Source organism: Pseudorca crassidens, chromosome 12 (assembly GCF_039906515.1).
Source record: "Pseudorca crassidens isolate mPseCra1 chromosome 12, mPseCra1.hap1, whole genome shotgun sequence".
In the NCBI taxonomy this organism is placed as follows: Eukaryota; Metazoa; Chordata; class Mammalia; order Artiodactyla; family Delphinidae; genus Pseudorca; species Pseudorca crassidens.
In genome coordinates, this window is record NC_090307.1 from 25,310,508 (window position 1) to 25,338,457 (window position 27,950).

Sequence of the window (27,950 nt, forward strand, 5' to 3'; positions counted from 1 at the left end):
TTTGTGCATCTAACTGCTTGATCAACCTCTCTGCTAAGACATCCAATACTACCTTAAACCTTTCACATCCAAAACCCGAACTCTTGACCTTTGCTCCCCCAATGCTGCTCTTCCAGGGTCTTCCATCTCATTTCTGGAAAGTCTGTCCTTCCATAGGCTCAGGCTATTGTCAAGGTCATTCATTAGAAAATCATGTTATCTGTGCCTTAAAGTATGAGAATCTGACCACTTCTCACCACCTCCACGGTGCCACACAGCTCCAATTCACCATCACCTCTGACCCTGACCAACCAAGGACTTCCTGGTCCCCCTGCTTCCTTTCCACCCCGCCCCTTGCTATAGCCTATTCTCCACACAGCACCCAGAGTGGTCCAATTTAACCAGTGATACCATGTCCCTCCTCTGCTCAAAACCTCCCGGCGTCTCACCAATGAGGCCCCACAGACCTGGCTCTTTGCTCCCCACCAGACTGGCCCCAAAGCTGTTCATCAAAGTGGGGTACACTCCCACAGCAGAGCTGTGCCCTCAACATCCCCTCTGCTGGGAAGGCTGGTTCCTAAGCGACCTCAACTCTCACCTTCTTCAAATCTTTGCTCAAAAGTCTTAAGTAAACCTTTCAGACAGCCCAGCACCCCGCCCCTTCTTGCCTCCTTCATGTGTATCACCTTCTAACATCTATTTTCTTCTTTGTCTATCACCTGTCTTTCTCCAACTGAAAGTAAGAGCTAGGAGGACAGGGATTACGGTCCATTCTATTCATGACTTTATCCCAGAGCCTAGAATGGGGCCTGAATTAACCATTCTTAGCTATAATTATATTTCACTATTTAGCCAACAGTAACTGGCAGGTTTAAACAATTATACTTTATGCAAAAACCACCAAATAATGTGTAGGAAACCATGCTAAATAAACGAGCAAGCCAAAAGTGACATGTATGCTAGAAGTTCAACTCTTGAAAGGTGTATTAAGAAAAAATAATACACAAAAATTACACTAGTTTTTATCATAAAATTATGGTGGGGACTTCCCTGGTGGCGCAGCGGTTAAGAATCCGCCTCCCAATGCAGGGGCCATGGGTTTGAGCCCTGATCTGGGAAGATCCCACATGCCGTGGAGCAACTAAGCCCATACATCACAACTGCTGAGCCTGTGCTCTAGAGCCCGCGCGCCACAACTACTGAGCCTGTACACCTAGAGCCTGTGCTCCGCAAGGAGAGAAGCCACCGCAGTGAGAAGCCCACGCTCCACAACGAAGAGTAGCCCCCGCTCGCCGCAACTAGAGAGAAGGCCCGTGCACAGCAACGAAGACCCAACGCAGCCAAAAATAAATAAAATAAATAAATAAAATTTAAAAAATAAATAAAGAGCTAAAAACATTAAAAAAAGAAAAATTCTTCCTTTAAAAAACAAAATTACGGTGGGCTTCTTTCTCTGTTCTCTGATTGTCTCTGTTTTTCCAATTGTTGCTTTAAAAGTAAAATAAAAATTTAACCTATTTAAAAAATGGCTGGTAATCAGATTAAAAAGTGCTCAAGCTCACTAAAAATTGAGGAAATGCAAATTAAAGTGACAAAAGACCATTTGTCCCAATACACTGGCGGTCCTGTGAATAATGCAACAGGTGTTTGGAGAGCAATTTGGCAACAGCTATTAAAACTGATTCTACTTCTCAGCGTCCACCTAAGGAAACAGTTTTATATGTGCAGGATGAGGCATGTTCAGAAGTATTCACTGAAATAGCTTGTATTCCCAGGGGAAAATCTGGAAATAATCCAAATGCCCGGCAATAGCTAAATGGTTGAACAATGGGACGTCCATACTATGGGCAATTGTGCAGCCATTAAACAGAACACAGCAGCTGTACAAGCCTGGAGGAGTCCCCAGGGCATACAGCTACGGGGAAAAGGTGAGTTACTGAACAACATATTCACCAGCCACGATATATGATTGTGAAATAATGTATTTCTGTAAGTCGTATTTTACATACACACACACACACACACACAAACACACACGTAAAAGCACTGAAAAGGTGAGGAGGTTAACTCATCATTCCAGTGGGAGGTAGGGTGAGACAGTGGAATGAGGACGTAACTAATCAACATTTGAATTCTTATGTACCATGAGAATTTATGCATACAGTACTTGTGTCATTAAAAATAATTTTTTTTAAATAAGGAGAAGAATGAGTCCCCACATTCACACCCCACAGGTCCCCTTAAACTCACTTCTGTTAAGCCTTTCATAGGCGGTCCACCATTGATAGCTTCCTCCTATGAGCAAAGATGACAGGGAAAAAGGATTCAAAGGACAGGAGGAAGTGAGGGAATGGGATAAAAGAGAGATGAGGGTGTGGGACTCGAGGGACATTGTTCCAGCTAATGATTAAGAACTCTCCAGACAATAGGGGCTTCTTAGACAATGGGTGAATTTCCAGGATGTCCGGCCCCCTTCCGAGAAGGAGGGGAGATAACAAAATGTAAAAAAGGTGTCTGTCAAAGACCAATCAGGCAGCTGGGGACAAGTTCCCTCTCTGGTCCGAGCCTAAGCCGGGACCAATCAGCAGGAGAACACAACCAAATCTATAATTTACATACGGGGAAGTGGGAACCTATAAAACTGACATATTCGCGCCCAAAAGGGTTCCTTCTTCGACCTCCTGCGTGAGGACCAAGGAACCCCGGTGCACCGGCCTTCAATAAACCTCTTGCGTTTTGCATCGACTTCCGACGCTTGTTGTTTCCTGGGCGAGTCTAAACTCCTAGGAGACCGCGCAGGTCTAACATTTGGGGGCTCGTCCGGGATTCCACTCGCCCCGGACCACAAGAACATCGGGAGTTGGAGGTACCAGGTAAGCTCGAGCTTGATTGTCTGTTTGTCCCTTGTTCTTTGTGGGCCATTATCGGAGGAAAGCCGTAAGAATCGGCTTATTATGGAATCTGTATCGGACCTCTGGCTAGGCAGACGTGCTAATAGCCGGCGTCCATGAGCCCTAGGGGACGCCCTAGTGGCTCATCTGGAAGGAGAGGCAAACTCTGTCTCCCCTTCACTCGGTTTCGGCAGTTCCCTTGGTGATAACTGCCATCTGAAGAAGTTTCGGTTTTGAAGCGAGCTCGCGGTGGCCCATACGTATATGTGTTTCGTGGAGTTTTAACTGTTTCTGTATTGTGGTCTATTCTTCTTCTCTGACGGACGACAATGGGACAAACTATGACGACTCCTCTTTCCCTTACCCTAAGCTATTGGACCGAAGTTCGGGCCAGAGCCCATAATTTTTCGGTAGAGGTAAAGAAAGGAAAGTGGCAGACTTTGTGTGCCTCTGAATGGCCAACATTTCAGATAGGATGGCCCCCCGAAGGATCCTTTTTATTAGACAAGATTAAGCTGCTGAAGTCTAAGATATTTAATATAGATCCCCACGGACATCCAGACCAAGTACCATATGTCTTGGTCTGGGAAGATTTAATTCTCTCCCCACCTCTGTGGGTCCGGCCCTTTGTTTCCTCAACAGGTACGTCCGCGCATACATCAGCAGCATCGGAGATATTAGCCTTAAAGAAAAACCCCAACACGGAGAAGCTACCCGACGCCCCGGATCTACCGAAGGCGATTTATCCTGACCCGCAGTCCGATTTGCTGCTTTTGGATTCCCCACCCCCTTATCCTCCGGCCCCGAATCCCCTACCACCTAGAGGACCCCCAGCTCCACTGCCCTCGGCACCAAGGGAACCATCCATGATGGAAGAAGAAAGGGGTCCCTCAGTGGGCACTAGGAGCTGGAGGGCTATCTCCCCGGACTCCACTGCCCTACCTCTTAGAGAATATGGCCCCCCCGATGGCCAAGGGAATAGACCTCTCCAATATTGGCCCTTTTCCTCTGCAGATCTTTATAATTGGAAAATGCATAACCCAACTTTTTCCGAAAATCCACAGGCCCTTACCGCTTTAATAGAATCTCTTGTTTTCTCCCACCAGCCCACATGGGATGATTGTCAGCAGCTGCTCCAGACTCTCCTAACAACTGAGGAGAGGCAACGGGTTCTTTTAGAAGTCAGAAAAAATGTATTAGGCGCCAATGGGCAACCTACCCAGCTGCCTAACGAGATTGATACTGGTTTCCCACTCGTCAGGCCAAACTGGGATTTCAATGCCCCGGAAGGTAGGGAGAGCCTGAAAATGTATCGCCAGGCTCTGGTGGCGGGTCTCCATGGAGCGGCCAGACGGCCCACTAATTTGGCTAAGGTAAGGGAAGTAACTCAGGGGCCCCAGGAATCGCCAACTGTGTTCCTGGAACGTTTAATGGAAGCCTTTAGACGCTTTACCCCTTATGATCCAACTTCGGAGGGACAGGGCTACTATAGCAATGGCTTTCATAGATCAAGCGGCCCCTGATATTAAGAAGAAATTACAGAGGCTAGATGGCTTGCAGGGATTTTCGCTTCAGGAGTTAGTAAAAGAGGCAGATAAAGTATATAACAAAAGAGAAACAGAGGAAGAGAAGGAAGAAAGAAAGCAGAAAGAGCAGGAAGCCCATGAAATAAGACGGGATAAGAGACAGGAGAGGAATTTAAGTAAGATACTGGCCACTGTGGTTGGAGGAAGAAATATAGGGGATAGAAATAGGCAGGAAGGGCGAATGGCAGACAGAAGGCGGCCATTAGACAAGGACCAATGTGCCTACTGTAAAGAAAAAGGACATTGGGCGAGAGAATGCCCTAAGAAAAAGAATGGAGGAAGGCCAACCAAAAACAAAATCTTAACATTGAAAGAAGACTAGGAAAGTCAGGGCTCGAACCCTCTCCCCGAGCCCCGGGTAACTCTTAAAGTGGAGGGGGAACCTGTTCAATTTTTGGTAGATACCGGAGCCCAGCACTCCGTCCTTCTCCACTCAAAAGGTCCTATCTCAGCTAAAAGGTCATGGGTACAAGGAGCCACTGGGAATAAACAATATTCATGGACCACACGAAGGACAGTAGATCTTGGGATTGGACGAGTAACCCATTCATTTTTGATTATTCCGGAATGCCCCTATCCTTTGCTGGGAAGAGATTTACTCTCCAAAGTAGGGGCTCAAATCCACTTTCAGCCAGAAGGTCCCACCATAACTGATAATAAGGGAAGGTTACTTCAAATATTGACTATGAAATTAGAAGATGAATATAAATTATATGAGCAGCCTTCATCCTCACGAGTTAATGTTACTGATTGGGTAACTCGGTTCCCTCAAGCCTGGGCAGAAACTGCCGGAATGGGGATGGCCAAAAATCGGCCCCCGGTGCTAGTGGAACTCAAGGCAACTGCCACCCCAATAACGGTCCGTCAATACCCCATGAGTAGAGAAGCCAAAGACGGTATCCGTCCCCATATACAGAGGCTACTAGACTTGGGCATCTTAATAAGATGTCAATCAGCATGGAACACCCCTCTCCTGCCGGTAAAGAAACCAGGAACAAATGATTATCGGCCAGTGCAGGATCTACGAGAGGTAAACAAACGGGTGGCAGACTTCCACCCCACAGTTCCAAACCCTTACAACCTCCTGAGCACTCTTCCACCTCAACATATGTGGTATACTGTTTTGGACCTTAAAGATGCTTTTTTCTGTTTAAGACTCTCTCCCCTGAGCCAACCCTACTTTGCCTTCGAATGGAAAGATCCAACATCGGGAATGTCTGGTCAGCTGACATGGACACGGCTACCTCAGGGATTTAAGAACTCCCCGACCATCTTTGATGAAGCCCTCCATCAGGATTTGGCATTATATAGAGAATCAAATCCCCAGGTAACATTACTCCAGTACGTTGATGATATTTTATTAGCTGCTGAGACCCAAGAAGATTGTATCAAGGGTACTGAAAAACTGTTAACGGAACTTGGAACCCTGGGATATAGAGCCTCAGCCAAGAAAGCACAAATATGCCAACAACAGGTCAGTTACCTGGGGTATCTATTAAAAGGGGGGCAAAGATGGCTCACGGAGAGCAGAAAGGATACGGTGGCCCAAATTCCGGCTCCCCAAAACGCCAGGCAGGTTAGAGAATTTTTGGGGACGGCCGGATTCTGTAGACTATGGATTCCAGGGTTTGCTGAGCTGGCAGCCCCATTGTACCCCCTAACCAAAAACAGCACTCCTTTCGTTTGGGGCGATAAGGAACAACGGGCTTTTGACCAAATCAAACGAGCTTTACTTTCAGCTCCAGCCCTAGGACTGCCAGATGTAACCAAACCTTTTCATTTATATGTGGCCGAAAATAAGGGCATTGCAAAAGGAGTATTGACTCAGAAATTGGGTCCCTGGAATCGCCCAGTTGCTTATTTGTCAAAAAAATTGGACCCTGTGGCATCAGGATGGCCCACCTGTTTAAAGATAATCGCTGCAGTGGCCGTTCTAGTCAAAGATGCTGACAAACTAACTTTAGGACAAAATCTAACGATAACAGCTCCTCATGCCCTGGAAAATGTAGTCCGTCAACCACCGGATAGGTGGCTAACTAATGCCAGGATGACTCATTACCAAACCCTGTTGCTAAACTCAGATCGCATCAAGTTTGCTCCAGCCACAGGACTCAATCCAGCCACCTTGCTACCTGATCCTGACTTGGAAGGCTCCACCATCATACATGATTGTCAGGAAGTACTAGCCGCAGCACACGGCAGTAGGCCAGATCTGATGGACCTGCCCCTCCCTGATGCTGATTTCACCTGGTTCACGGATGGGGGCAGTTTCCTGGAGGAAGGTAAGCGTCGAACTGGGGCAGCCATAGTAGACGGAAAACAAGTCATATGGGCAGCGGCGCTACCACAAGGGACCTCAGCCCAACGAGCTGAATTAATTGCCCTGACGAGGGCATTAGAGATGGCAGAGAATAAAAAAGTAAACACCTACACAGACAGTAGATATGCGTTTGCTACCGCTCATATCCACGGTGCCATTTACCAACAGAGAGGGCTACTAACTTCAGGTGGCAAAGAAATTAAAAACAAAGACGAAATCGTGGCTTTGTTGACTGCACTCATGCTTCCTACTAAAGTCAGTATCATCCACTGCCCTGGACATCAAAAAGGAAATACCCCAATAATTAGGGGAAATAATATGACTGACCAAGTGGCCCAAGAAATAGCATCGGGAGAAGTCATTTTAGGACTGTCAGATAAAGTTCCTGAAAAACCAGGCCGCGATGAAGAAATCATCCCGGCCACAACAAAAGGAACTTTGTCCCCTCAGCAAGCAGAATCCATGTTACAACAGATGCACAGATGGACACATTTGGGGACTAAAAAGATGGTAGCCTTGTTACAAAAAGCCGGGTACGAAACCCCTGGAATGACAAAATTAGCTGAACAAATTGTGCAGGAATGCGTCCCATGTCAACAGGTAAATGCTCACAAAGGGAAACTTGAAACTGGAAAGAGACTCAGGGGGGACCGCCCAGGAACTTACTGGGAAGTGGACTTTACCGAAGTGCGTCCTGGAAGGTACGGTAATAAATACCTTTTAGTTTTTGTAGACACTTTTTCAGGATGGATAGAGGCTTTCCCAACAAAGAAAGAAACAGCTGCTGTAGTAGCCAAGAAGATTTTAGAAGAAATTTTTCCTCGATTTGGAGCATCAAAGGTAATAGGGTCTGATAATGGTCCAGCCTTCGTCGCCCAGGTAAGTCAGGATGTGGCCAGATATTTGGGGACTGATTGGAAATTACATTGTGCCTATAGACCCCAAAGTTTAGGTCAGGTAGAAAGAATGAATAGGACTCTAAAAGAGACCCTAACTAAATTGTCCTTGGAGACTGGCGGTACCGATTGGACGGTGCTCCTTCCTTTGGCCCTATTCCGGGTTAGAAATACACCTTCCCGATACCATCTTACTCCTTTTGAAATATTATATGGTGCCCCGCCTCCCCTCCTCACTTTAGGAAAAGAAATAAAACCTGATTGTCAAAATAACACTGACTTATATGCTAGGCTACTGGGACTCCAATTGGTCCAGAAAGAAATATGGTCCCAACTCGCCAAGGCCTACCAACCGGGAACACCGGGAGAAACTCATCCTTTCCAAGTCGGAGACTCCGTATACGTCCGTCGGCATCGAACCCAGACGTTGGAACCTCGATGGAAAGGACCATACACCGTCCTCCTCACCACCCCAACGGCCATAAAAGTGGACGGCATCGCTGCCTGGATCCATGCTTCACATGTGAAGGCTGCACCAGCGACGGCATCATCAGGATGGCGGGCCCAAAGAACCGACAACCCGCTCAAACTCAAGCTTCTACGAAGCTAAGACTTATAATTTTGGTTTTACTGCCTTTACTGACTGTAAGTGATTTTAGCCCTCACCTCCCCCAACGTTTAACTTGGCAGGTAATTTCTCAGACTGGAGATGTAACCTGGTCCATTAGTCATACTGCACCCCCCTGGACCTGGTGGCCAGATCTTTTTCCTGATGTTTGTAAATTGGCTATAGGAGCACCTTATTGGGATACAGAAGATTCTCATGATATGAACACTGCCCCTTCCAAAGTTTCGGAAACTGATTGGTTTGGGCCGGGTTGCAAAAATGCAGGCAAAAGAATGATGCTTGGTATCCTCACTTTCTACGTATGCCCCGGGTTCCACCGCCCTTGATCTCTGAATTATAAATGTGGTGGAACTGAAAACTTTTATTGCAAAAGCTGGGGATGTGAAACTACCGGGGATACTAATTGGAAACCCACCTCAACTTGGGATTTTATTACTGTAACGGCTAATTATTCTCATAATGAGGATACCGGACACCGGAGTAAATGTTCAGGATGGTGTCATCCCCTTAAAATTTCCTTTAGTAATCCCGGAAAAAGAGATAAAAAATGGATAAATGGTCATTCTTGGGGCGTTAGATTTTACATGAGGGGATATGATTTAGGAATATTAATGACCCTTAAGCTAAAGATTGAGACTCCTGCTCCTATATCAATAGGCCCAAATCCCATACTTGGCCCCCCTTTGCTTCCCCCGGCCCCTTCAACTACATCAACAAAGAATGAGGCTAATGAAACCTCTGGATCCAAAGAACCCACAGTTAAGCCTGGGACTCCTCAGGATAGGATGCTTTCTTTGGTGCAGGCAGCCTTTACGGTTCTCAATGCTACAGACCCAGAGGCTACAAAATCATGTTGGCTTTGCTATGCTGCCCCTCCCCCTTATTATGATGCTATAGGATATAGCTCCAACTATACTAATTCTACCTCCTCAGACCAATGTCGATGGAAGCAAGAAGGGAACAGTAAATTAACCCTGTCCTCGGTTTTTGGAAATGGTACTTGTATAGGAACACCTCCCCAGTCCCGTAGACACCTTTGTCATGATTTTAGCCTCCCTTCAGGCTCAGGATATCTTGTACCTCCTCAAGATGGATGGTGGACATGTAACACGGGGCTCACCCCTTGTGTCTCTTTAGAGGTTCTTAATACTTCAGCTGACTTTTGTGTGTTAGTGCAATTAGTCCCTAGACTTATCTACCATTCAGACTCATCCTTTTTAGATGAATATGTAGGAAAAACAAAAAACAAAAGAGAACCTGTAACCCTCACATTGGCTGTCCTTCTAGGACTAGGAATATCTGCCGGGATAGGAACAGGAACCACAGCCCTCATACAACAACCCCAGTATTATGCAAGTTTAAGACAGGCTGTAGACATCGACCTTCGAGCATTAGAAAGTTCCATAACTCAACTAAAGGAATCACTCACCTCACTTTCAGAAATGGTGTTGCAGCCTAGATTTGCTGTTTCTTAAGGAAGGGGGATTATGCGCCGCTCTAAAAGAAGAATGTTGCTTTTATATTGATCATTCAGGAACCATTACCAAAACCATGGATAAACTAAGGGAACGCTTAGATAAAAGGCAAAGGGAGAGAGAGAACGAAAAAGGATGGTTTCAATCATGGTTTGATAAGTCCCCCTGGTTTACCACCTTAATCTCTACTCTGTTGGGACCTCTTATTGTTTTATTGTTGATTTTAACTTTTGGACCATGTGTTCTAAACCGCTTGATAGCATTTATTAGAGAACGTATCAGTACTGTACAAGTTCTAATGTTAAGACAACAGTATCAAAGTTTACGAACAGAAGGTTGAGATTCCATGATTGGAATCAATAGTCACAAGAAAAAGAGGGGAATGTGGGACTCGAGGGACATTGTTCCAGCTAATGATTAAGAACTCTCCAGACAATAGGGGCTTCTTAGACAATGGGTGAATTTCCAGGATGTCCGGCCCCCTTCCGAGAAGGAGGGGAGATAACAAAATGTAAAAAAGGTGTCTGTCAAAGACCAATCAGGCAGCTGGGGACAAGTTCCCTCTCTGGTCCGAGCCTAAGCCGGGACCAATCAGCAGGAGAACACAACCAAATCTATAATTTACATACGGGGAAGTGGGAACCTATAAAACTGACATATTCGCGCCCAAAAGGGTTCCTTCTTCGACCTCCTGCGTGAGGACCAAGGAACCCCGGTGCACCAGCCTTCAATAAACCTCTTGCGTTTTGCATCGACTTCCGACTCTTGTTGTTTCCTGGGCGAGTCGAAACTCCTAGGAGACCGCGCAGGTCTAACAAGGGAACAGTGAACAAGCAAGGCAGAATGTAAAGAAAAATGTAAAAAGAAAGAGAAGGAAAAACATTGTGAGAAGGCGACATCATGCCAATCTGAATCCATCCTACACATATGCACGGTCGCATCTCTCTTGTAAGGTCTCTGTGCGTGAGACAAAACCCAGGACTTCCAAGTGCCTGAGAGCATCAAAAAGAACTACAGGAAGTTCTCTTCACCCTCACTGGCTCTTCATTTGACTTGCAAACAAGCATTCAGTGTAAAACACGCTTTCATTAAATGTATCCACTCTTTACAATGGCCCTACGTTCTATCCTTCCAAGGGAAGGCAGCTGGACATGGAGGGGTAGGAAGGCAGTCAGACAAGTCCACCTGTGGCTGTGGTCGTCAACCTGAGCAGGACATCAGAGTCACGTGGGGGTGGATGAGATGCCAATGCCCAGGCCCCTCCCCCTTCCACTCAACTCTAGGGCGGGATCTGTCCGAGCTCCAGAGCAATTCCAACATGCAGCCAGAGTTGTGAACACTGCATTGATGATCCACAAACCAACCACTAACATCAGAAGTGCCAAACTACCCCACATATAACATCCCAGTCTCTTCCACAAAAGGTTAATGGCCAATGAGATCTGGAATCCTAACTCTCATTCCACAGGGGGAAAAATAGACTAACTTCCCAACAGCCTGTTAGTCACAGCCTGTACCGAGCATGGAACCAAAAGCAGGTGGGGAAGGGGTGGGCACCAGGGCTCAGCTCAGCCACCACCAAGCAGTGGGGTTTGGCCATTTTCCATCTCTGTGTCTCAGTCTTTTCTCCTGCAGAATAGGGCTATAATCCCCCTCCTCCCAAGGACAGAGTGAGGACAGCTCTCATGATGTGCTTCTGGGGACTTGGAATCCACTGGAGGACAGGCACTTTTGAAATGTGTGGGTGTGGGTGAGGGTGTAATTTGAAATTGGTACCCAAACATGTTGGGAAACTTAGAACATACATTCTCTTGGTTACTCTTGTAGGAAAAAAAGGACACTTTTCTGTCTCTCTCTGTTTCTTCTCTCTCTCTCTCCCATCCATCCGTCCATCCATCCATCCGTCCATCCATCCATCCATTTTTCTTTCTAGTTATTGATGGGGGAGGGGTGGGGGAGAACACAACTTCACAAGCATCATGAGGTATTTTCTTCCTGAGTGTCAACTGTCATCCCTCAGATCCTAAAAAATGACCTCACCCACTGAAAAGCAACATTCTTCTCCACTCCCTCAAGTTTTCTCAAGGTTTCCAAGATTCTTAACAATTTTCTCTCCCAGAAACATCAAAACACCACCACAGACAGGCAGCCCAGGACATTCTCTGAGGTTTTTTATTTTTGTTTTTGTCTTTGGCTTCCATTTAAAATACTCATCAGATTAAATAAAAACAAGCAAAAGTGCTTTAGCAGAAAGATTTCCTGTAAAGCTGTGTCAATAGAGATTGTATTTTTTTAAAGAAGTGTGTTATAATAACACATCTAACCCTGGCCTTACTTAGAGTTGCCACAGCTGCCCCCTCCCCTGGAGTCTGGACCCCAGCTGTATTTGGGTTGGGGAGGGTAGTTGGTGGGAGCAGGACTGAAACATGTCCCCCTCGGCCACCTGCACACAGGCGGGTCCTGGGACCCTGCCAGGTGTTCGCATTCTCCCAGGGAACCTCAGGGAATGCAGAAAGTTTAAGGAATGCATCTAGATGGTACAAATGTTTTCCACACTCTGCCTCAAGCCAACATCTGTTTAACAGCCCACCCAGATGTGGACATCCAAGCGTGGTTAGGTCCAACCAATCCCAGGAGCAGAAGCCGGGAGTGCAGGGCCCAGACTGAGGGCACTGCCCCATCTGCTCTATATCCTGAAAGCTCAGCTCTCCCCACAGGGGGCTCAGAGGCGCTGGGAGGGCCCCTCCTTCAAAAATTCTCCCCGATGGCTGCTCTGGGAACAGAAATCCTATCACTCACAAAGCATTCCTCTGGGGTGAAGCTGCACAGCTTCCTGGGACCCTTGTCCTGCAAGAGCCCATTTCACCTGAAGGAAATTTTGAGGGATGCCCTGCTGGAGGCCACCAGAGTCCACTCAGTGGGGGAGGCAGGCAGCACACATCAGGCTAGGCCCACGCACCCATCCACAGGGCCCAAGCCAAGGCCAAGCCCTCTCACCTATTCAAGGCCATTGCGCCAGGAAGCGGCCCCTCTGCCTTGGACCGCTCCCATCAACGCACAGCTCATTGTTAATGCTCCCGTTGTGACCTCGCTTCCCCCAGAACCACACGCCTCTCCCCTTTACGGCAAAACTCCTGTAATACAGGGAGGACCTGCACTGTATTATCCTCCCATCTCAAACCCATCTCCTTGACCTTCACCCCCACCACTGGACCGTCACCCCTCCCATCAGGGTCACCAACGGCCCCAGTGGCTCCTTTGGGTGATTCTCACTCCTCCTCCCAAATGCCCTGCAGCAGCAGTCAGCCGCCCCCCCCCCCCCCCCGCCTCGAAACACATCCTCCCCAGGGCTTCCAGCACCCAACTCTCACCTGGATTTCCTCCTGCCTCACTGCCAACCCCTCTTGGTCTCTTTTGCTGGTCCCCCTCACATCCCTGCTTTCTAAATGTAGGCAGACCCCAGGACTCAGCCCTTGTACATCTGGTCTACCGACCCCTCTGCCTCGTTGAAGCATCTCCTCTGCTCTCCCTCTTTTTCCCTCTGCTCCAGCCACACCGGCCTCCTTGCTGCCCCTGGAATAACTCTGCCAGCTCTGGCCTTTGCACGTGCTGTCCCCTCTGCCTGGACTGCCCCTTCCCCAGACATCTGCAAGTTCACCTCTCCACCTCCTTCGGTGACATCTTCCTTGACATCCCATTTAAAATTGCAAACCCCTCCTGACCTTCATCACTCCCCACTCCATTTTCCTGATTTATTTTTCCCCACAGCAGTTGCCATCCATCACTGGGATAAGTTCCACGAGGGCTGAGCTGTTCATCTCTTTCACTCACTCCCAGGTACCCAGTCCTAGGACCGTGCTAGACACAGAGCAGGTGCTCAATACACACTTGTAGAATGAATACTGAACGGACTACAGGCTCACACTACCTGTGATTGTAGAACTTCAAGGACGCCAAGGAAAGCATCGATTTCTCTCTCAGGGCAGATCTTGCCTTCCCCACCCTCCAATGGGGATAAGGTGTGGACCAGCAAGGCTTCACAATTTCCCAGGTCCACTCCTGGTCCTGAGTTCCAGGAAAGCCACAGGTTCATTCTGGCTTTCTAAAAAGCGGGAGGGTCTGGATCTTCTGCCCACCCAGAGAGCGAGCCAGCCAGTTGCACTTGGCTTTTCTCCAAAGCAGGGCACCCATGTCAACTTCTCTACTTGACAGAGGAGCCCCAGGCTTGAGGGGGACAAGTACAAGAGGTGGACACTGGGGCCCAGACCCTGAGCAGAAGAGACCCCCCCACCCCCCGAGCCTCTGGGTGCAGACAACACTCTGCCCCTCTGTAGTTTCGGAACCTCTTATCACCTTTGACCTTCCAACATTCCTGAGGCAGCGGGATCATCCCCACTCACCAGATAAGAAAGCCAAGCCTCAGAGAAGTTGAGGGGTTTGCCTGAGGTCACACAGGCAGCTAGTAGTTGGAACCAACTCTTGAACAAACATCTACTGAGAATTTAACATGTTCAGCAAAGATGCATGTGACATGGTCACTTCCCTTAATGGTTCACATTCTACTCAAGACGACTCAAAACTCCCAAATCTCGACCCACAGTCTTTCAGCCGAGTTCACCTTCTACCCAGGATCAGGGCTGCCACAGACTGACCAGGAGCAGGGAGGCCAACCTGAGAGTCTGGTCTGAAGGCTTCACGTGTGTCACGAGGTCTGGCACACAGGGCCCTGGGGGACTGTCTGAGAGACTCGATTCTTTGGCGCCAACAACTGCCTGTATTCGCCATCAGAGGAAATATTCACAAGTGATAGACTTTTGCTTATGTGCCCTTTGGATAAGCGACAGTCGCCACATCTCTTTTAGAACATGAGCTTGTGAAGGACAGGGAGCGGCGCCTGGCACACAGCAGGGGCTCAGTAAACCCATGTGTTCCATGAACTGTGAGTCTGGCTGGGCCGCAGCCACCCAGTGGGGTAGGACCGGGTAGAGGTGGTTCAGAGGGGCTGGGAGCACACAGCCAGGGGCTTCCTGCCCGGATCCCACGCTCTGCTGGGTGCGGCCATCCACACCTTGGCAACCTAGGGCCAGGCGATCAGATGCTGCCTGGAATTAGGGTCCCTTACCCTTATTACCCCACTTTGAGCTTCCGAGGCCCCGTACCTGCCCAGGCCCTGCCCCCTCCCGGGCAGCGCTCACCTGGGAGATGTGGGACTGCGTCTTCTCACTCTCGCCGTCCCCCTCCGTCTTGTCGGCCAGCAGCCCCTGCACCTGGTACTCAAGCACGTAGCTGTCGATGAACCGCTCAAGCTCCTCGATCTCCTGGGAGCGGCTGCTCCCGGCCTCGGAGGAGGCCGACGCTGCTGAGGAGTTCTCCATCCCTCCCGCTCAGGGGCCTGGGCTGCGGATACAGAGAACAGATGGGCTCTGTGAGACACAGTTGGAGGCAGAGATGAAGACCCCACTTGAGAAATCCTCCCCTGCCCAGAAGCAGTCCCTCATCCAGCCTGCTGTCTTGGTCTCCCAACATCCTGAGAAGTCAGTGGGGTGCCAGCTCGCCTTTAGTGTGAAGAGGATGCTGTGATCCCTCCTGCGTGGGGAAGGAGACTCGGTCCCAGAGAAGGCAGGTAATTTGCCTAATTGGCCAACACAGTAACTCATGTGATGTTGAGCGTTAGTCCATACCCGGACCTTACCACCCAGGAAAAAGCGGAATATGGACCCAGTCTACAAGTTCAACCCTACTTCCCAACTTGGAGTTAACAAAATCCACCACAAAGCAGAATAAAACAGACCACAGGCTTCTAGGTCTCTGACCCCAGCATTGAGATGTACAGGGGTCCACAGACACAAACCCTCTACGGGGCCTGGGCCTCTAAGAAATACCTCCTTCTAAAGAGACATTTTCTCTTTGGACGCCAGGCTGTCCCTAAATGAGGTGAAGACTGTAGGCCCTAATGTGATCTTGCAGCCCTGCTAATGCTGCATCTACTGGGACACGCGCTACACTCAGTCTGTAAGGACGCTACACTCAGTCTGTAAGGACGTGACTGGCTTTTAATGCTACGACGTGAAAGGCAAGGTGGGTGGCCTGGGAGGGTGTGGCCCAGCCATGGTCCTCTGTAGGAGAATGACTCCCTCTTCAGCCCTCAGGCCCTCTCCCTGGGGGGCCTGGCATAAGGTGACCATCATTCCAGGGATAGCTGTTAAAGTCCACCAATAGAACTGCTGTCCCTCCCCAACTAGACCGGGTCAACCCAGCCGCTGCAGGGGCCCAGGCCTGCAGGGACACCTCCACTGTCCACGCTTGCTCCCAAAGCTCCCTCCCGATCCACCTGGAAGTTGGGAAGGCTAGAACCATTCTCACCACTAGGTCCCTTCCCACCAGGGACCCTCCCCCTTCCTCTGGACAGGCTCTAGGCCTGATGGGAAAGGGCTTCCAAGCTTGTCTGGTGTCCCTTCCATTGTCTGGAAATCAGTGCTCTCCACAGGGAAGCCTGTTCAGCAGAGGAAGCAGAGGCTGCACATGGCTTCACCACCAGAACTAGCAGAACTGTCTTCTACCCAACCAGCACCATTAGATACACAAAGACCCAAGTAACGTATGCACGGGGCTCTGAGACCACAAAGGGCTGCTGGCACCTAGAACAGTACTGTGGATAATAAAGGCAACATCCCAGTATTTTCAAAGGAACACTTGCGTTTCAAAACCTTGGATTACTGAGAGCTTTTTTAGGACACAGTTATTCACCGATAATTAAGGGCTTGTTGCGTGTTTAACGGTAATGAAACCAAAACAGCACAAGGAATGTCCTGCTGGGTTCCGGAAATGCTGCTGAGACTGAATGCTGACTCCCTCCCACCCTCGCCAGGCTCCCGGGAGTCTGTGCGGACCATGGGGAGGAAGAACTCCCTGGGGAGACACACATTCTCCAGCTGGTCTCCCGACTCAGGTTTTGGCTTTCGGCTGCTGCATGAGACCCAGCCTCCCTTGGACCCCAGGCCAGCTGTAGCGGGTGTGCGCTGGGCTCCTGAGCTCGGTGGCCTTAGGGCTCATGGATTTGTCCACCTGCCCCAGAGGGAGGAGTCTGAGGTTTCAGGGTTGGGTGAGGGAACCCAGGTGCGGAGGCCTGGGTGGCAGTGAGTGTGCAGGTAGTTCGCTCAGATTGAAATAAGCATGCCTAGTGGTGCAGGGCCACAGGAGGGGGTGGGGGTGGGGATGTCCAACGCCCCTTCCTGCACCTGCCATTCAAGGCCTACAGTGGCCTTACATCCCTCCCACCACCAACATCCACCTGCTCCAATGGCTGCCTGTGCTTCCCTCCAGCCCCCTGGCCACTCTGCTCCTTGTCCCAGGTACAAGCCGTGTGTGGCAGGTAGACCTCCTAAGAGGGTCCTGAGTGTACACCTTTCCCCCAGCTACTCAATCAAACATTAATCTAGGAACTCCTGGGAAGGGATTTTGCAAATATAATTAAACTCCAAATCAGCAGACTTGAAGAGAGGAAGAGTATTCAGGGGGGCCTGATCCAATCACACGAGCCCCCTAAATCCGGGGCTGGAGGTAGAGACAGCGTTGCTGGCCTGAAGCAGGAGGGGTGCGGGCAAGGGTCCCGGGCGGCCTCTAGAGGCTGAGAGCAATGCCTGGTCAACGACCCACAAGGGAAAGGTGCTTCCGTCCTACAACTGCAGGAAGTAAGTTCTCCAACGACCAATGAGCTCGGGGTCAGGTTTCGTCCCCCAGAGCCTCCAGACCAGAACTCAGCCCAGCCGACACCTCGATTTCAGCCTCCTGCTATACCGAGCAGACTTTCAGAACTGTGAGACGATAAACGGGCATCGTTTAAAGCCACTCCATTTGTAGTTATTTGTTACATGGCAACAAACCACAACACAGGATGCTTTTACTGCCTCTGTGCTTTTGCTCACACCGTGTCCCTCACCCAGAGTCACTTTCCCCTTCCCTCCACCTGCCAAATCTCGGGGTCCTATTACTCATGGAGTGCTAGAACCTTAGAGCCAACAGGCAATTAGCCCAACGGGCAATTAGCTCTAATAGCGGCCAGTGGGCAAAGGATGCACCCAGCCTCAGCCTAGGGGCATGGCTACGGCAACCCCTAATAGCAGGAAAGGCTAATGTGTACTGAGCCTGCATCATGGGCCAGGCACTCTCCTCCTTCGTCCACTTACCCCTCACCACAACTCTACGTAATCGATATAATTATACTCCTTAGAAGAGAAAACTGAGGTTCAGAGAGGTTAAGTAACTTGCCCAAGTTCTCACAGCAGAGCTCCAGGTCCAGTGACTCCCCATTGCCTCTTCATCCCACCTCCTGGCAGCCAGCTCAGGCCCTCAGGACATCTCCCACTTCGCCCTTCCTCAATGCCCTTTGAAAGCCCAGGGAATCCCTCAAGTGCTGTGTGTGTGTGTGTGTGTGTGTGTGTGTGTGTGTACACACGCGCGCGCGGCGGACGGACGGCCTCAGGGGGATGGGATGATAAGGCTGGTGTCCGGAGAGGGCTGAAAAGGAGCCGCCTGCAGAAAAAAGCCAGTACCTAAGGCCGCACCTATTATTCCTCGAAGACTTAAGATCTTATCACAGGCTTCTGGCACACATCACAGGTACAGGCAGAGGGCTGGCTTCCGTAGGAACTAGACAGGAGCATTTCCAGGAGGCGCGGCCCGCAGCAGCAGTCTCTGCCCTGCTCTGCTGGGCGCTCCCAGGCTCTTGCGCGTGTGTCACGGGGCCACACCACCGTCCTGTCAGGGAGCCCAGGGGCAGAAATCACCCCTCGCTGGCTCCCTGAGGAAAGAGACCGGCATTGAGGCACACTGCCACCCTGGAGAATTTTGGTGCCCAGAGAGAGAAGGAGCATGCCCCACACTGGTCACTTGCCTTGGAGGCCCCCTCCTACTCCAGTCACTGCTGCCCAGTCAGATTCAACATGTAGCCTGACAGCACCTCCCCTCAGCTGCCCCAAGCGCCTTCGGCCCAGCCTCCTCTGACACACACCAGCAGTGCCTGCAGGAGCCCACCTGGCACCTGGAACCTGCATCCTAGAAGTGGGAGGAGCTAACAGCCCCTGGGGCAGCCCTGGACGGGGACAAACATTCCCTTACGGTCCTTCAGCGGGTCCCCGTGGATCGGGCCCGGCTGCCCACAGTGGCGACCAGATCCATAGTGCCCCTTTGCCAGCTCTCCCTCCTTCCGTGTTACTCTCCTCAGGGACTCCTGTTCTTGGGGTACTTCTGGGAACTCTGCTTTCTGAGGGGGACCCGGGCTAACATGTCACTTGGGCTCATTTCTACATCCTAGAATGAGCCCCAACCGGGGTTCAGGTCCCTCCTTCAGTAGAAAAGACCCAAGTTTTATCTCTTTAGCAGAGAAGAGGGAGGAGGGCAAGAGAGGGAGTGCAGCTACGTTATCCGTCTCCTTGGCGGTCGGTCAGGCACTCAATCCCCCGTTTCTATAGGGGTGAAATACATATAGCACAAAACGCACCACTGTGACCATTTTCAAGTGTACAACTCAGTAGCATTAAGTCCATTCACAATGTTGTGTGAACATCACCACTATCTATTTCCAGAACGTTTTCATCATTCCAAACAGAAGCCCTGCGCCCACCAAACAACCCCCCATCCCCCATCTCAGCCCCTGGCAACCACTCTGCTTTCTATCTCTTCTGAATTCGGCTCTTCAACGTACCTCATTTTGGTGGCATCATACAATATCTACACTTTTGTGATTGGCTGATTTCACTCATAATGTTTTCAAGATTCATGCATGTTGTAGAGCGTGTCACAATTTCACACCGTTTTATGGCTGAATAATACACTGTGTTACAATAATACACTGTATGTATGAACTACATCTTGTTTATCCATTCATCCATCAGTGGACATTCGGGTCGTTCCCACCTTTGGCTATTGTATTAATGCTGCTGTGAACATGGGTGTACAAGTATCTGTCTGAGTCCCTGTTTGCAATTCTTTGGGGTATAAGCTTAGAAGTTCCACCGCATTCTTAAGGCAAAAAGAGTGAGGAGGCACAGAGTAAACTTTCAGGCTGATGGAGACACAGGGAGATAAAGGGATGCTTTCCTCCAGGACTTGTTCTGCTCCCTTCCTGCCTGTGCTTTGGGGTCTCCTCCTGGCTCCGTTTCTCATTCACAGGAAGATCAGGATGGGAAACTCCCAAACAGCTGGGCTGCTGGCTAAGCTGAGAGCCAGCAAGAGGAGCTTATGTTTTAATGATCAGTGAAAGTGATAAGGGGGACGGGTCCAGAGGAGGAAGAAAGAGAGGAGAAGGTGGAAGAGGAGAAGAGACACCTCCCCTGGCTGCAGCCATCCAGGATGCAGCATGCAGAGCTGAGTCCAGATCCCAGGAACGCGCCCTGCAGCCTTCCCGGCCCCCCTCCTCGCCCCGCCCTGCCCCCATTCCCTGCCAGGTGACGGATGCCGAGGAACAAAAGGGCAGACAGCAGGAGTGGGAGAAGCGCTGAGGCCGCACTTTGCTGTAAAGGGCAGGCAGCCCAGAGCCTGCAGGAGGGAGGGCGGGGCCTGGGTGGGCACAGCTGAAGGAGGGGCACGGAGGGGCTGAGGCTGCAGAGCGGTGCGGCTTCCTTGGGAAACCAGCACTCGGCAAAGGTGCTTCAGCTGACACGGCGGGCTCTGCCTGAGGTCAGGAATCTCGCTCCCCCCATCCTCTGGGCCTGCCCGCCTTGCATCCTTCGTGGGGCTCACAGCGCTACACCGGGGGCCAGAGGTCTGGAGGAAAAGGTAGGGCCCAGAGACAAGAAGCTGGAACTGTCCCAGCCCTCTGAGCATCCTTTCCCACCCGCCCAGTGACAAAAGGCATTAGCAGCTGCAAATGTAGCCAATCCCTTTAAGAACAGCCAGGCGTTAGAGGCGGCACCTCCTCCCCCAATCCGCAGGACCCATTCCATGACCTGCCAACCAGATGAGACTCCTCTGTTTCGCTGCCTGCTAGCTCCTTCCTGGAGAATCCATCATTCCGGGCCCTGAAAGGGCAGCCCCACGCCCCTCACCCTTCCTCGGACCCTTTCCCCTCAGGCCCTCAGCACACAGCTCAGCTGGGACCTCAGAGAGGAAGCCCAGGGCTCATTTTTCGGCTTTCCGTAAGAGGCCCGGCCACCTGGCCCACAGGCCGGCTGCGGGGAGCTGTGCAGTGCAATAGGGGGCTCGCTCTGGGCTCCTGAGCTCAGTGGCCTGGGAACTCATGGGTCTGTCCATCCAGCCCAGCAGGACAGCAACTCCGCAGATGGATACAGGCACATCTGAGCTGTAGGTGGGCGGCAGGGCTCCGCCAGTCAGCGGCGCTCCCCTGGTGCTGAATCGCATCCACCCACCACATCTCCACCAGCACGGCCTCGCTCCCCCAGCCCGGACCCCCTCCAGCAGTCGCTCCTGGTCACACACAAGGCCCGCCCTTCTCCCCTTCCCTTCCCAACACAGTGCTGGCAACTGCCACCTACACCCAGAGCCTGCAGGAGGGCTCTCTCCTTTGTGTCAGGCAGCCCCCAGGGCAGGACAGGGCTGGGCCAGGCCTCCCGCTTGAGTGTGGGAGGAGAGAGGCCAGCTGCCGGGGAGGAGGACACCGACAGCCCTCCCTGAGGAAGCCACGGGAACCCCCTTCACAAGGTCCTGCAGCCAACCTTCCCCTCTGAGTTTGGCCCATGCCTCACCTCCTGCATCAACAGGACTCAGGCAGAATGCCTTTCCCCCAAGCCTGCAGCCCTCAGGCTCGGCCACTCGTGTCAGTGCTGGCCTGGGGACTTTGGGCCACGCTGGTGTTCGCCAAAGAAAGCAGGAGGATTCAGGGAGGCCTCTGTGTACAGGAGCCTCAGGCCCCCAACCACCAGAAGTAGAAAAGTTTAGAAACACTCCGAGCTGGAGGCGACCTCACAAATCAGCATCATTTACCGTTTCAGGAGTCAGGACACCAGGTGTCCTCTACATGTCTGACACCGGCGTAACCCTTGTTACTCAAACATCAGACGGGGGCTTCCCTGGTGGCGCAGTGGTTGAGAGTCCGCCTGCTGATGCAAGGGACGCGGGTTCATGCTCCGGTCCGGGAAGATCCCACATGCCGCGGAGTGGCTGGGCCCGTGAGCCATGGCCGCTGAGCCTGCGCGTCCGGAGCCTGTGCTCCGCAACGGGAGAGGCCACAGCAGTGAGAGGCCCACGTACCGCAAAAAAAAAAAAACATCAGATGGGGGTTAGCTAGGGCGGTGCTTTTCAAACTGCAGGTCTCGGCGGTTTAGCGGCTGCAAAATAAACTTAGTGTAAGGCAAACTCATGATCTCAGCATTAAAATTATACAACTAAGTTGAAAATTCCAGTGAGTAACACACATTGTAAGGGGAACTATTGTTTCATGGAACTTTTGTCTCATCTGAATACACCATGGAAATGTATTTCTTTCTGTGAGGCGTGGTCAAAAGAGTTTACGAAAAGTGGGCCAGAGCAGTGCTTCCCAAACCTTCCTGTGTGCAGCGATCACACGCAATCTTGTTAAAATGCAGATTCGGATTCAGTGGATCCCGGGTGGGGCCTGAGAGGCTGCATTTCTAACAAGCTCTCAGCTGGTGATGTTGCTGCTGGTCAGGGGACCTGGCTTGGAAAAGCCAAGAGCTAGAAAACCTGTCACATCCCTTCTATCCATTATTCAGCTCTTCCACCCTGGCTGGAATATGGCTGGATTCTCCATCCTGATCCCCTGGCCTGCTGGCCAGCTCCCTGGGAGAGGGGCAGTTTCTCTCACGGCCCACTTAGGGCCAGGCAGGACCTCAACAGGCTGAATTAATATTTATTTGTGGACCCTGGGATCACCCACCTCCACCCTGGGCTCTCGGCACCAGGAACACATAACAGCACCTGCTTAGAGTCCCACAGGGCCAAGCTGTGGGTCCAGACATACCCAAACGCTCTCAACAAGCTGGAGGGGCTTCTGAGATCTAAGCCTCATGACCTCAGTGGATCTTAGAGAATCCAGCCCCTTTACTGAGCAGATGAGGACACTGGAGCCCAGAGAGGGGCGGGCCTGCTGGGAGCCACTCGGATGCCTATGGATACAGCCCACCTGTAATGCAGGTCCCCAAGCCCCTGAGAGTCTGCCATCCCCAGAGACCCCCTGCTCAGCTGAGTCACCTCTCCCCTCCCCCAGCGACTGCCAACGTCTTTGGACCCCAAGTGCAGTTCTGCGTTACAGTCATTAACATCAGACAGTTATTCCTAAATAACAGACAACCCCCAAATCATTGCATCATTTTCACACCCTATTGAACCCTCACTCCATGCAGGGCCCTGGGCCAAGCCCTGTGGACCTTTCAGAGTTTCCATGGAGAGACCAATGGGCCCGGGCCTTGCCGCTCTCTCCGCAGAGCAGCCTCTAGGAGTAACTGAGGAGCTGGACTGGTTTTCCCAGTGAGGGCTCAGGCCACTGGGACCCAAGAAGACAGGAAAGACGCTGTGAACCCTTCTCTCCTCAGCATGCCCACCGCGGTAGCACCTGGAGAGGCACCTGAGAAGGGGGGTACGGGGAGAGGGACCCATAGCAGTCCATGCACAGGACACACTCCATCAGATTCCAGTCTCCCGACTGGGACTTCCTCTGGAGAAAACATCCTGAAACAGTCACTCCCCCGACCCTGCAGAGGCCTCCGCGCCAGCAGACGAGCCCGGACCAATGGGCAGAAGGGCATCGAGGGTGGGCTCTTGAGGTCCAGCCCTTGCATTATCCCTGGACCTTCCTGCCGTCCATATCTGCCCTCCCCTCCAGCCCCCGGGGTCACCAGGAGCCTCCACTGGGCTCCAGGGCCAGACTCCCCAGCCGCTCCCCTGGCTGAGCACAGACTGCTTCCTGACACCTTCACGCCCCCCCTTGCGCTGTCACCCAACTCTTATCCTGCTCTTGAATTTTTTATGGGTTTTTATCTTGTCTTGACAAGACTTCATGGTCTTTCGGGGCCCCACTTCATCCGATACCTCTCACCGTCCCAAGCCCTGACAGCAGACGGGCCTCCGGCTCCCCAGACCCCTCCCACCCAGTCCAGCATACTCCTTCCCCGGGAGTGGGCCTCCCAGCTCCCCTGCCCACTGCTGCAGGGCCCAGGCTCCCCGCCAGTCCCCTCCCAGCTCTTAGAACATTACAGCCAAGGGTGCTGGGGGTGGACCTGTCCCATCCCCCGCTCCACCAGCCTCCAGGGTCACCTGGTCCCAGAACCAAGACTCCAACTTCTTCCCACCACATTCTAGAGCTTCTTCCTTAAGGTAATTTACCTCAACAGGTACTGAGCACCTGCTGTATGTCGTGCCCCACAGGCTCGAGGGGGCAAGGAAGTCACAGGCCTCAGGGTCACTGGCTGGCCAGCCCCATCCTTGGCTGGGGTCAGGCCGCTTCCTCCCGGCCTCCTACTCCTAAGATAGGGAAATGTGATGATTCTGGGTACCAATGCTGGCTAAACCAAGCTCTGTAACCTTGGGCAGGCCATTTCCTCATCTTTAAAGTAGTCTGATGATAAAAGTACCATCTCATAAAATGTTGGGAGGATTAAGTGAAAACGCGTGAGAAGTGGAGCGTGTGGGCCCCGCCACCGGCCTTGAAAAGCTTCTGAGTTGATGGACAGAGTGGAAACTCACTCGGAGAACGCCGGAAACAGAGCCCAGGGGTGTCCTGCTCTGAACCCGGCGATGCACCTGGGAGAGCACCTCAGGTGAAGGCCACAGAGCTCCTCCAAGCCCGGTGGCCCAGCACCCAGGCCTTCCTTCTCAGGTGACACTCTCCCTCCAGTGTCTCCCTCGGGGTAACCAGGGTCCCCAGTCATCTTGCTCCCTCCTGGCAACAGCTTCCTGAGCCAACCCAGCTGGAGCGGTGACAGTACCAAGTGGTTTCAGAGACACTGGCGGGGGTCTCGGAAGCCTGTCCCTTGGGGAGCTGTGACCCTGCGGGCCTGTCTCACGGCTGGGAAGACAGAGCAGGCTCTGAGAACTGCATCCCTTCCCTCTCCCCTCCCATTCTCTAGGACCCCTCGATCAAGCCCACCTCTGGACGCCACCCTGCCTACCCCAGCTCACCGTGACCTTGTCCCTCAGAACACCCACAGGAGCTGCTCACTGGGCCCTTCAGCCTCTGTCCCCTGCCACCTTGGATGACCAACTCTTCCCGCACAGGAGCATAAACACAAAGCAGAGACTGCAAATGCTCATTAGGGGCCATGTCAGGACCACAGTGTATTTCGTTTGGTCTGTCCTGTATTTTTTAAATATTCAAGCCAATTTTATAAACCAAAAGATATCACGTAAAAATCCACATTTCTGATTTTCTTGAAAGACTGTGAGATTCAGCAATATTGGCCTGCCTCCCAACATTACAAGCGACAGCTAGAGCTAAGCAGGGCTGAGCCCTTCAGACAGGGCACGTGATCACCAGTTCTCCACAGACCCCAATGCTCCCTAATGTCTCCCCACGGCCTACAGCCATCACTCTCACGCGGCTGCACTCACTCACATGTTACCTGCCTGGCCCTCACAGACATCCGCGTTTGAGACCCCCCCACTACAAGAAAGAAACTGTAGGTGGTCTATGACCACAAAAATGAAGAGAGTCCCTAAGAACTTGGAAATCAAGAACAAGGACTGTCCCCTGGGAGTTACAATGTGAAATCAGTACATGACAGTCCAAAATAGAAATATGCAAGGTCACTGCAAAGAGGGAGGTTTCCGGACCAGCAGGACACTACCCTAACCTGGTTGAAGACAGGCCACAGAGCTATTATAGGGAGATTGTGTCACCCTGCAGGGATTGCAATGACAGAAGGCAGTGTACCCCCAAACTCTGTCCAGGGAAAGGGGTGCGCCTCCTGGGTGTCTTGAGGGAGGTCCAGGCAAAAGGACAGGGCTGTCCCACTGCTCCCTATGATGCCTCCACCACACTCCAGCTCATCCCTGAAGTGGTCTGAGGGGCTGCCTCCTTCCTCAGCTGAACTACAGGCTCTTAGAGGCCGAGGACGTGTCTGCTCATCCCCCTGTGCCCTGGGAGCCAGACCTGAACCCACTGTAGACTTTCAGTTCATCATTGAGTATTTGATGCTGGATTTCCAGAAATGAGAAAATGGACAGCAGGTAACTGCTGCTCTGTCCCTTTGGTATTAACACACAGGCAGCTGCTGGCTGCTGGCAGGAGAGACGGGTGGCGCGTTAGCAGTGGAATCAGCTGGTACAGTAGCTGGGGGTGGACCCCTGTTGGGCTGAGTAGCCTGCATGCATCACACACAATGCTTGAGGCCCACTGGACAGCAACCACAGGAACCTCGAACTCGATCCGGTGCCCAGGCTCTTATCACTCTCCCTGCATTCCTCCAGGAACCACAGGCAGAACTGAACAGCAAGAGCCCAGGAGTGTAAAAACCACAGAGAATGGAAGACCAGACCCCTGGTTCCTGGAGTGGCCTCCAGGTCCGGAGCCAGCACACCCATGCTGCCCCTGACTTTGTTTGGAGGACGCCCAAGAGGGCTGCTCAGGGCCAGCTGCCTTTGACCTTTACTGAAGCAAGGAGGCAAACCATCAATACTGTATTCCCCACAGATCGCTGGTTTCCAAACTACTTTCCTCTAATACCATACTTATCTTTCAAATTAAATTATACACGGCTGAGGGGCTTCCCTGGTGGCACAGTGGTTGAGCGTCCGCCTGCCGATGCAGGGGACACCGGTTCGTGCCCCGGTCCGGGAGGATCCCACATGCCGCGGAACGGCTGGGCCCGTGAGCCATGGCCGCTGGGCCTGCGCGCCCGGAGCCTGTGCTCCACAACGGGAGACGCCACAACAGTGAGAGGCCCGCGTACCACAAAAATAAATAAATTAATTAATTAAAAAAAAATTAAATTATACACGGCTGCCCAGCTGCCCCGATATAGAAAAGATAACAGCCAGCATTTATTGAGCATTTACTATGTGCCAAACCCTGTGTTAAATGCTTGTCACATATTACTTTAATCCTCAAGACAATCCTATAATGTAGGCACCTTTTTGTCCCCACTGTACAAATTAGGAAACCGCGGCAGACAGGAATTGCCCAAGGTCATCTGGTAAGAGGCTGACTGAGTCAGGACTTGAACCCAAACAGAGGGGCTCCAAGATACGGTTACTCTGATTAAACAAAAGCCAGGAGCCCAGAACTCCACCCACTCAACGTGCCCATCCTTGCCCAACATCCCCCGTGAGATGCTGTTCCCCATGGTCACTTCTGAAGTGGGCCCTGAACTGTTCCAGGTCAAGGCTTTGTGCCTTTCACAGGATAAGAGAGTAAGCTACCATCAGATATGAACCATTGAATCAGATCTGAAATTATCTGTCCAGGCTTGGGAGGGGGCTCTGGGCCTCCTGCCCTTGGGTCTGCGCAGCCCAGCACCATCCTGCCAGTCGCCTCTCAATAACCCTGTGCATGACAGAGACAAGTGTGCGTCACCACTTCCCTCTTACACATGGGGACCCTGGAGCAATGTGCCTGTGCCTTAGCGACAGGAAGGACTGCAACCCAGGTGTCCTGACTCCAGCCCTGGGTGTCTCCCCAGGACCAGTAGCAGCTCAGAGTCCCACTGCTTTGTGGCACGAGCCAATAAATCACTGACTGTTCCCACCAGCTTGTGCTGTGATGGGGCAGAAGCTGAGGGATGAAGAGGAAAGGGACTGGATGGAAGGGATGAAAGTCCTACGTGATACAGGGACTTCTTCTGGAGAGAGGGGGTGGGAAAGCCAAGCTCTGCAGACCACAGACATCTGCTGGCTACGGCTGTTACCTTGTAGAACATGGAGCCCAACTACTGAGATCTCGGCAACGACAGCCACACCAGAGGTGAGGGCTGCTGGCCACGGCCATGTTGAAGGCTCAGGTACAGGAGTTTTCCTGGGGTTGGTTTCCCCCAAGTATTTTCTCTCTGGGACACGTTGAGGTCACATAATTAGGGAAATAGGCAGCCAGGAAATCTGACCTCCAGATCACTCCCATTGGAACCCACTAGAGTGTGTGTTCTCGTGGACGTGATCATTTTGTCTCTCCCATCAATATACTTCCAGGGCCCCGCACAAAGTAGGATTCCACAGAAGATGGATGGAAGGACTGTGGGCTCCCGGTGAGAGGGCCACTGTGACCTAGGAG

General features: G+C 51.7%; 2 protein-coding genes across 8 annotated transcripts in view; one reads left to right on the forward strand and one right to left on the reverse strand.

The window, feature by feature from the left end:
* Positions 1–27,950, reverse strand: part of CTIF (cap binding complex dependent translation initiation factor) — a 313,070-nt gene that overhangs the window by 225,244 nt on the left and 59,876 nt on the right. For 6 of the 7 annotated variants that reach the window (XM_067699149.1, XM_067699148.1, XM_067699143.1 and 3 more), the window contains exon 2: positions 14,971–15,172. In XM_067699149.1, the coding sequence (XP_067555250.1) occupies positions 14,971–15,150 (180 nt within the window). In that variant the 5' untranslated portion in view covers positions 15,151–15,172. The remainder of the gene's footprint in view (positions 1–14,970; positions 15,173–27,950) is intronic. The other variant, XM_067699144.1, reaches the window with a different exon arrangement.
* LOC137203301 (uncharacterized) lies at positions 2,385–10,508 on the forward strand. Its single transcript, XM_067699142.1, is given in 3 exon segments — positions 2,385–4,350; positions 4,352–7,575; positions 7,578–10,508. Coding segments are annotated over 3 exon segments (4,428 nt in total). The 5' UTR covers positions 2,385–3,199; the 3' UTR covers positions 7,631–10,508.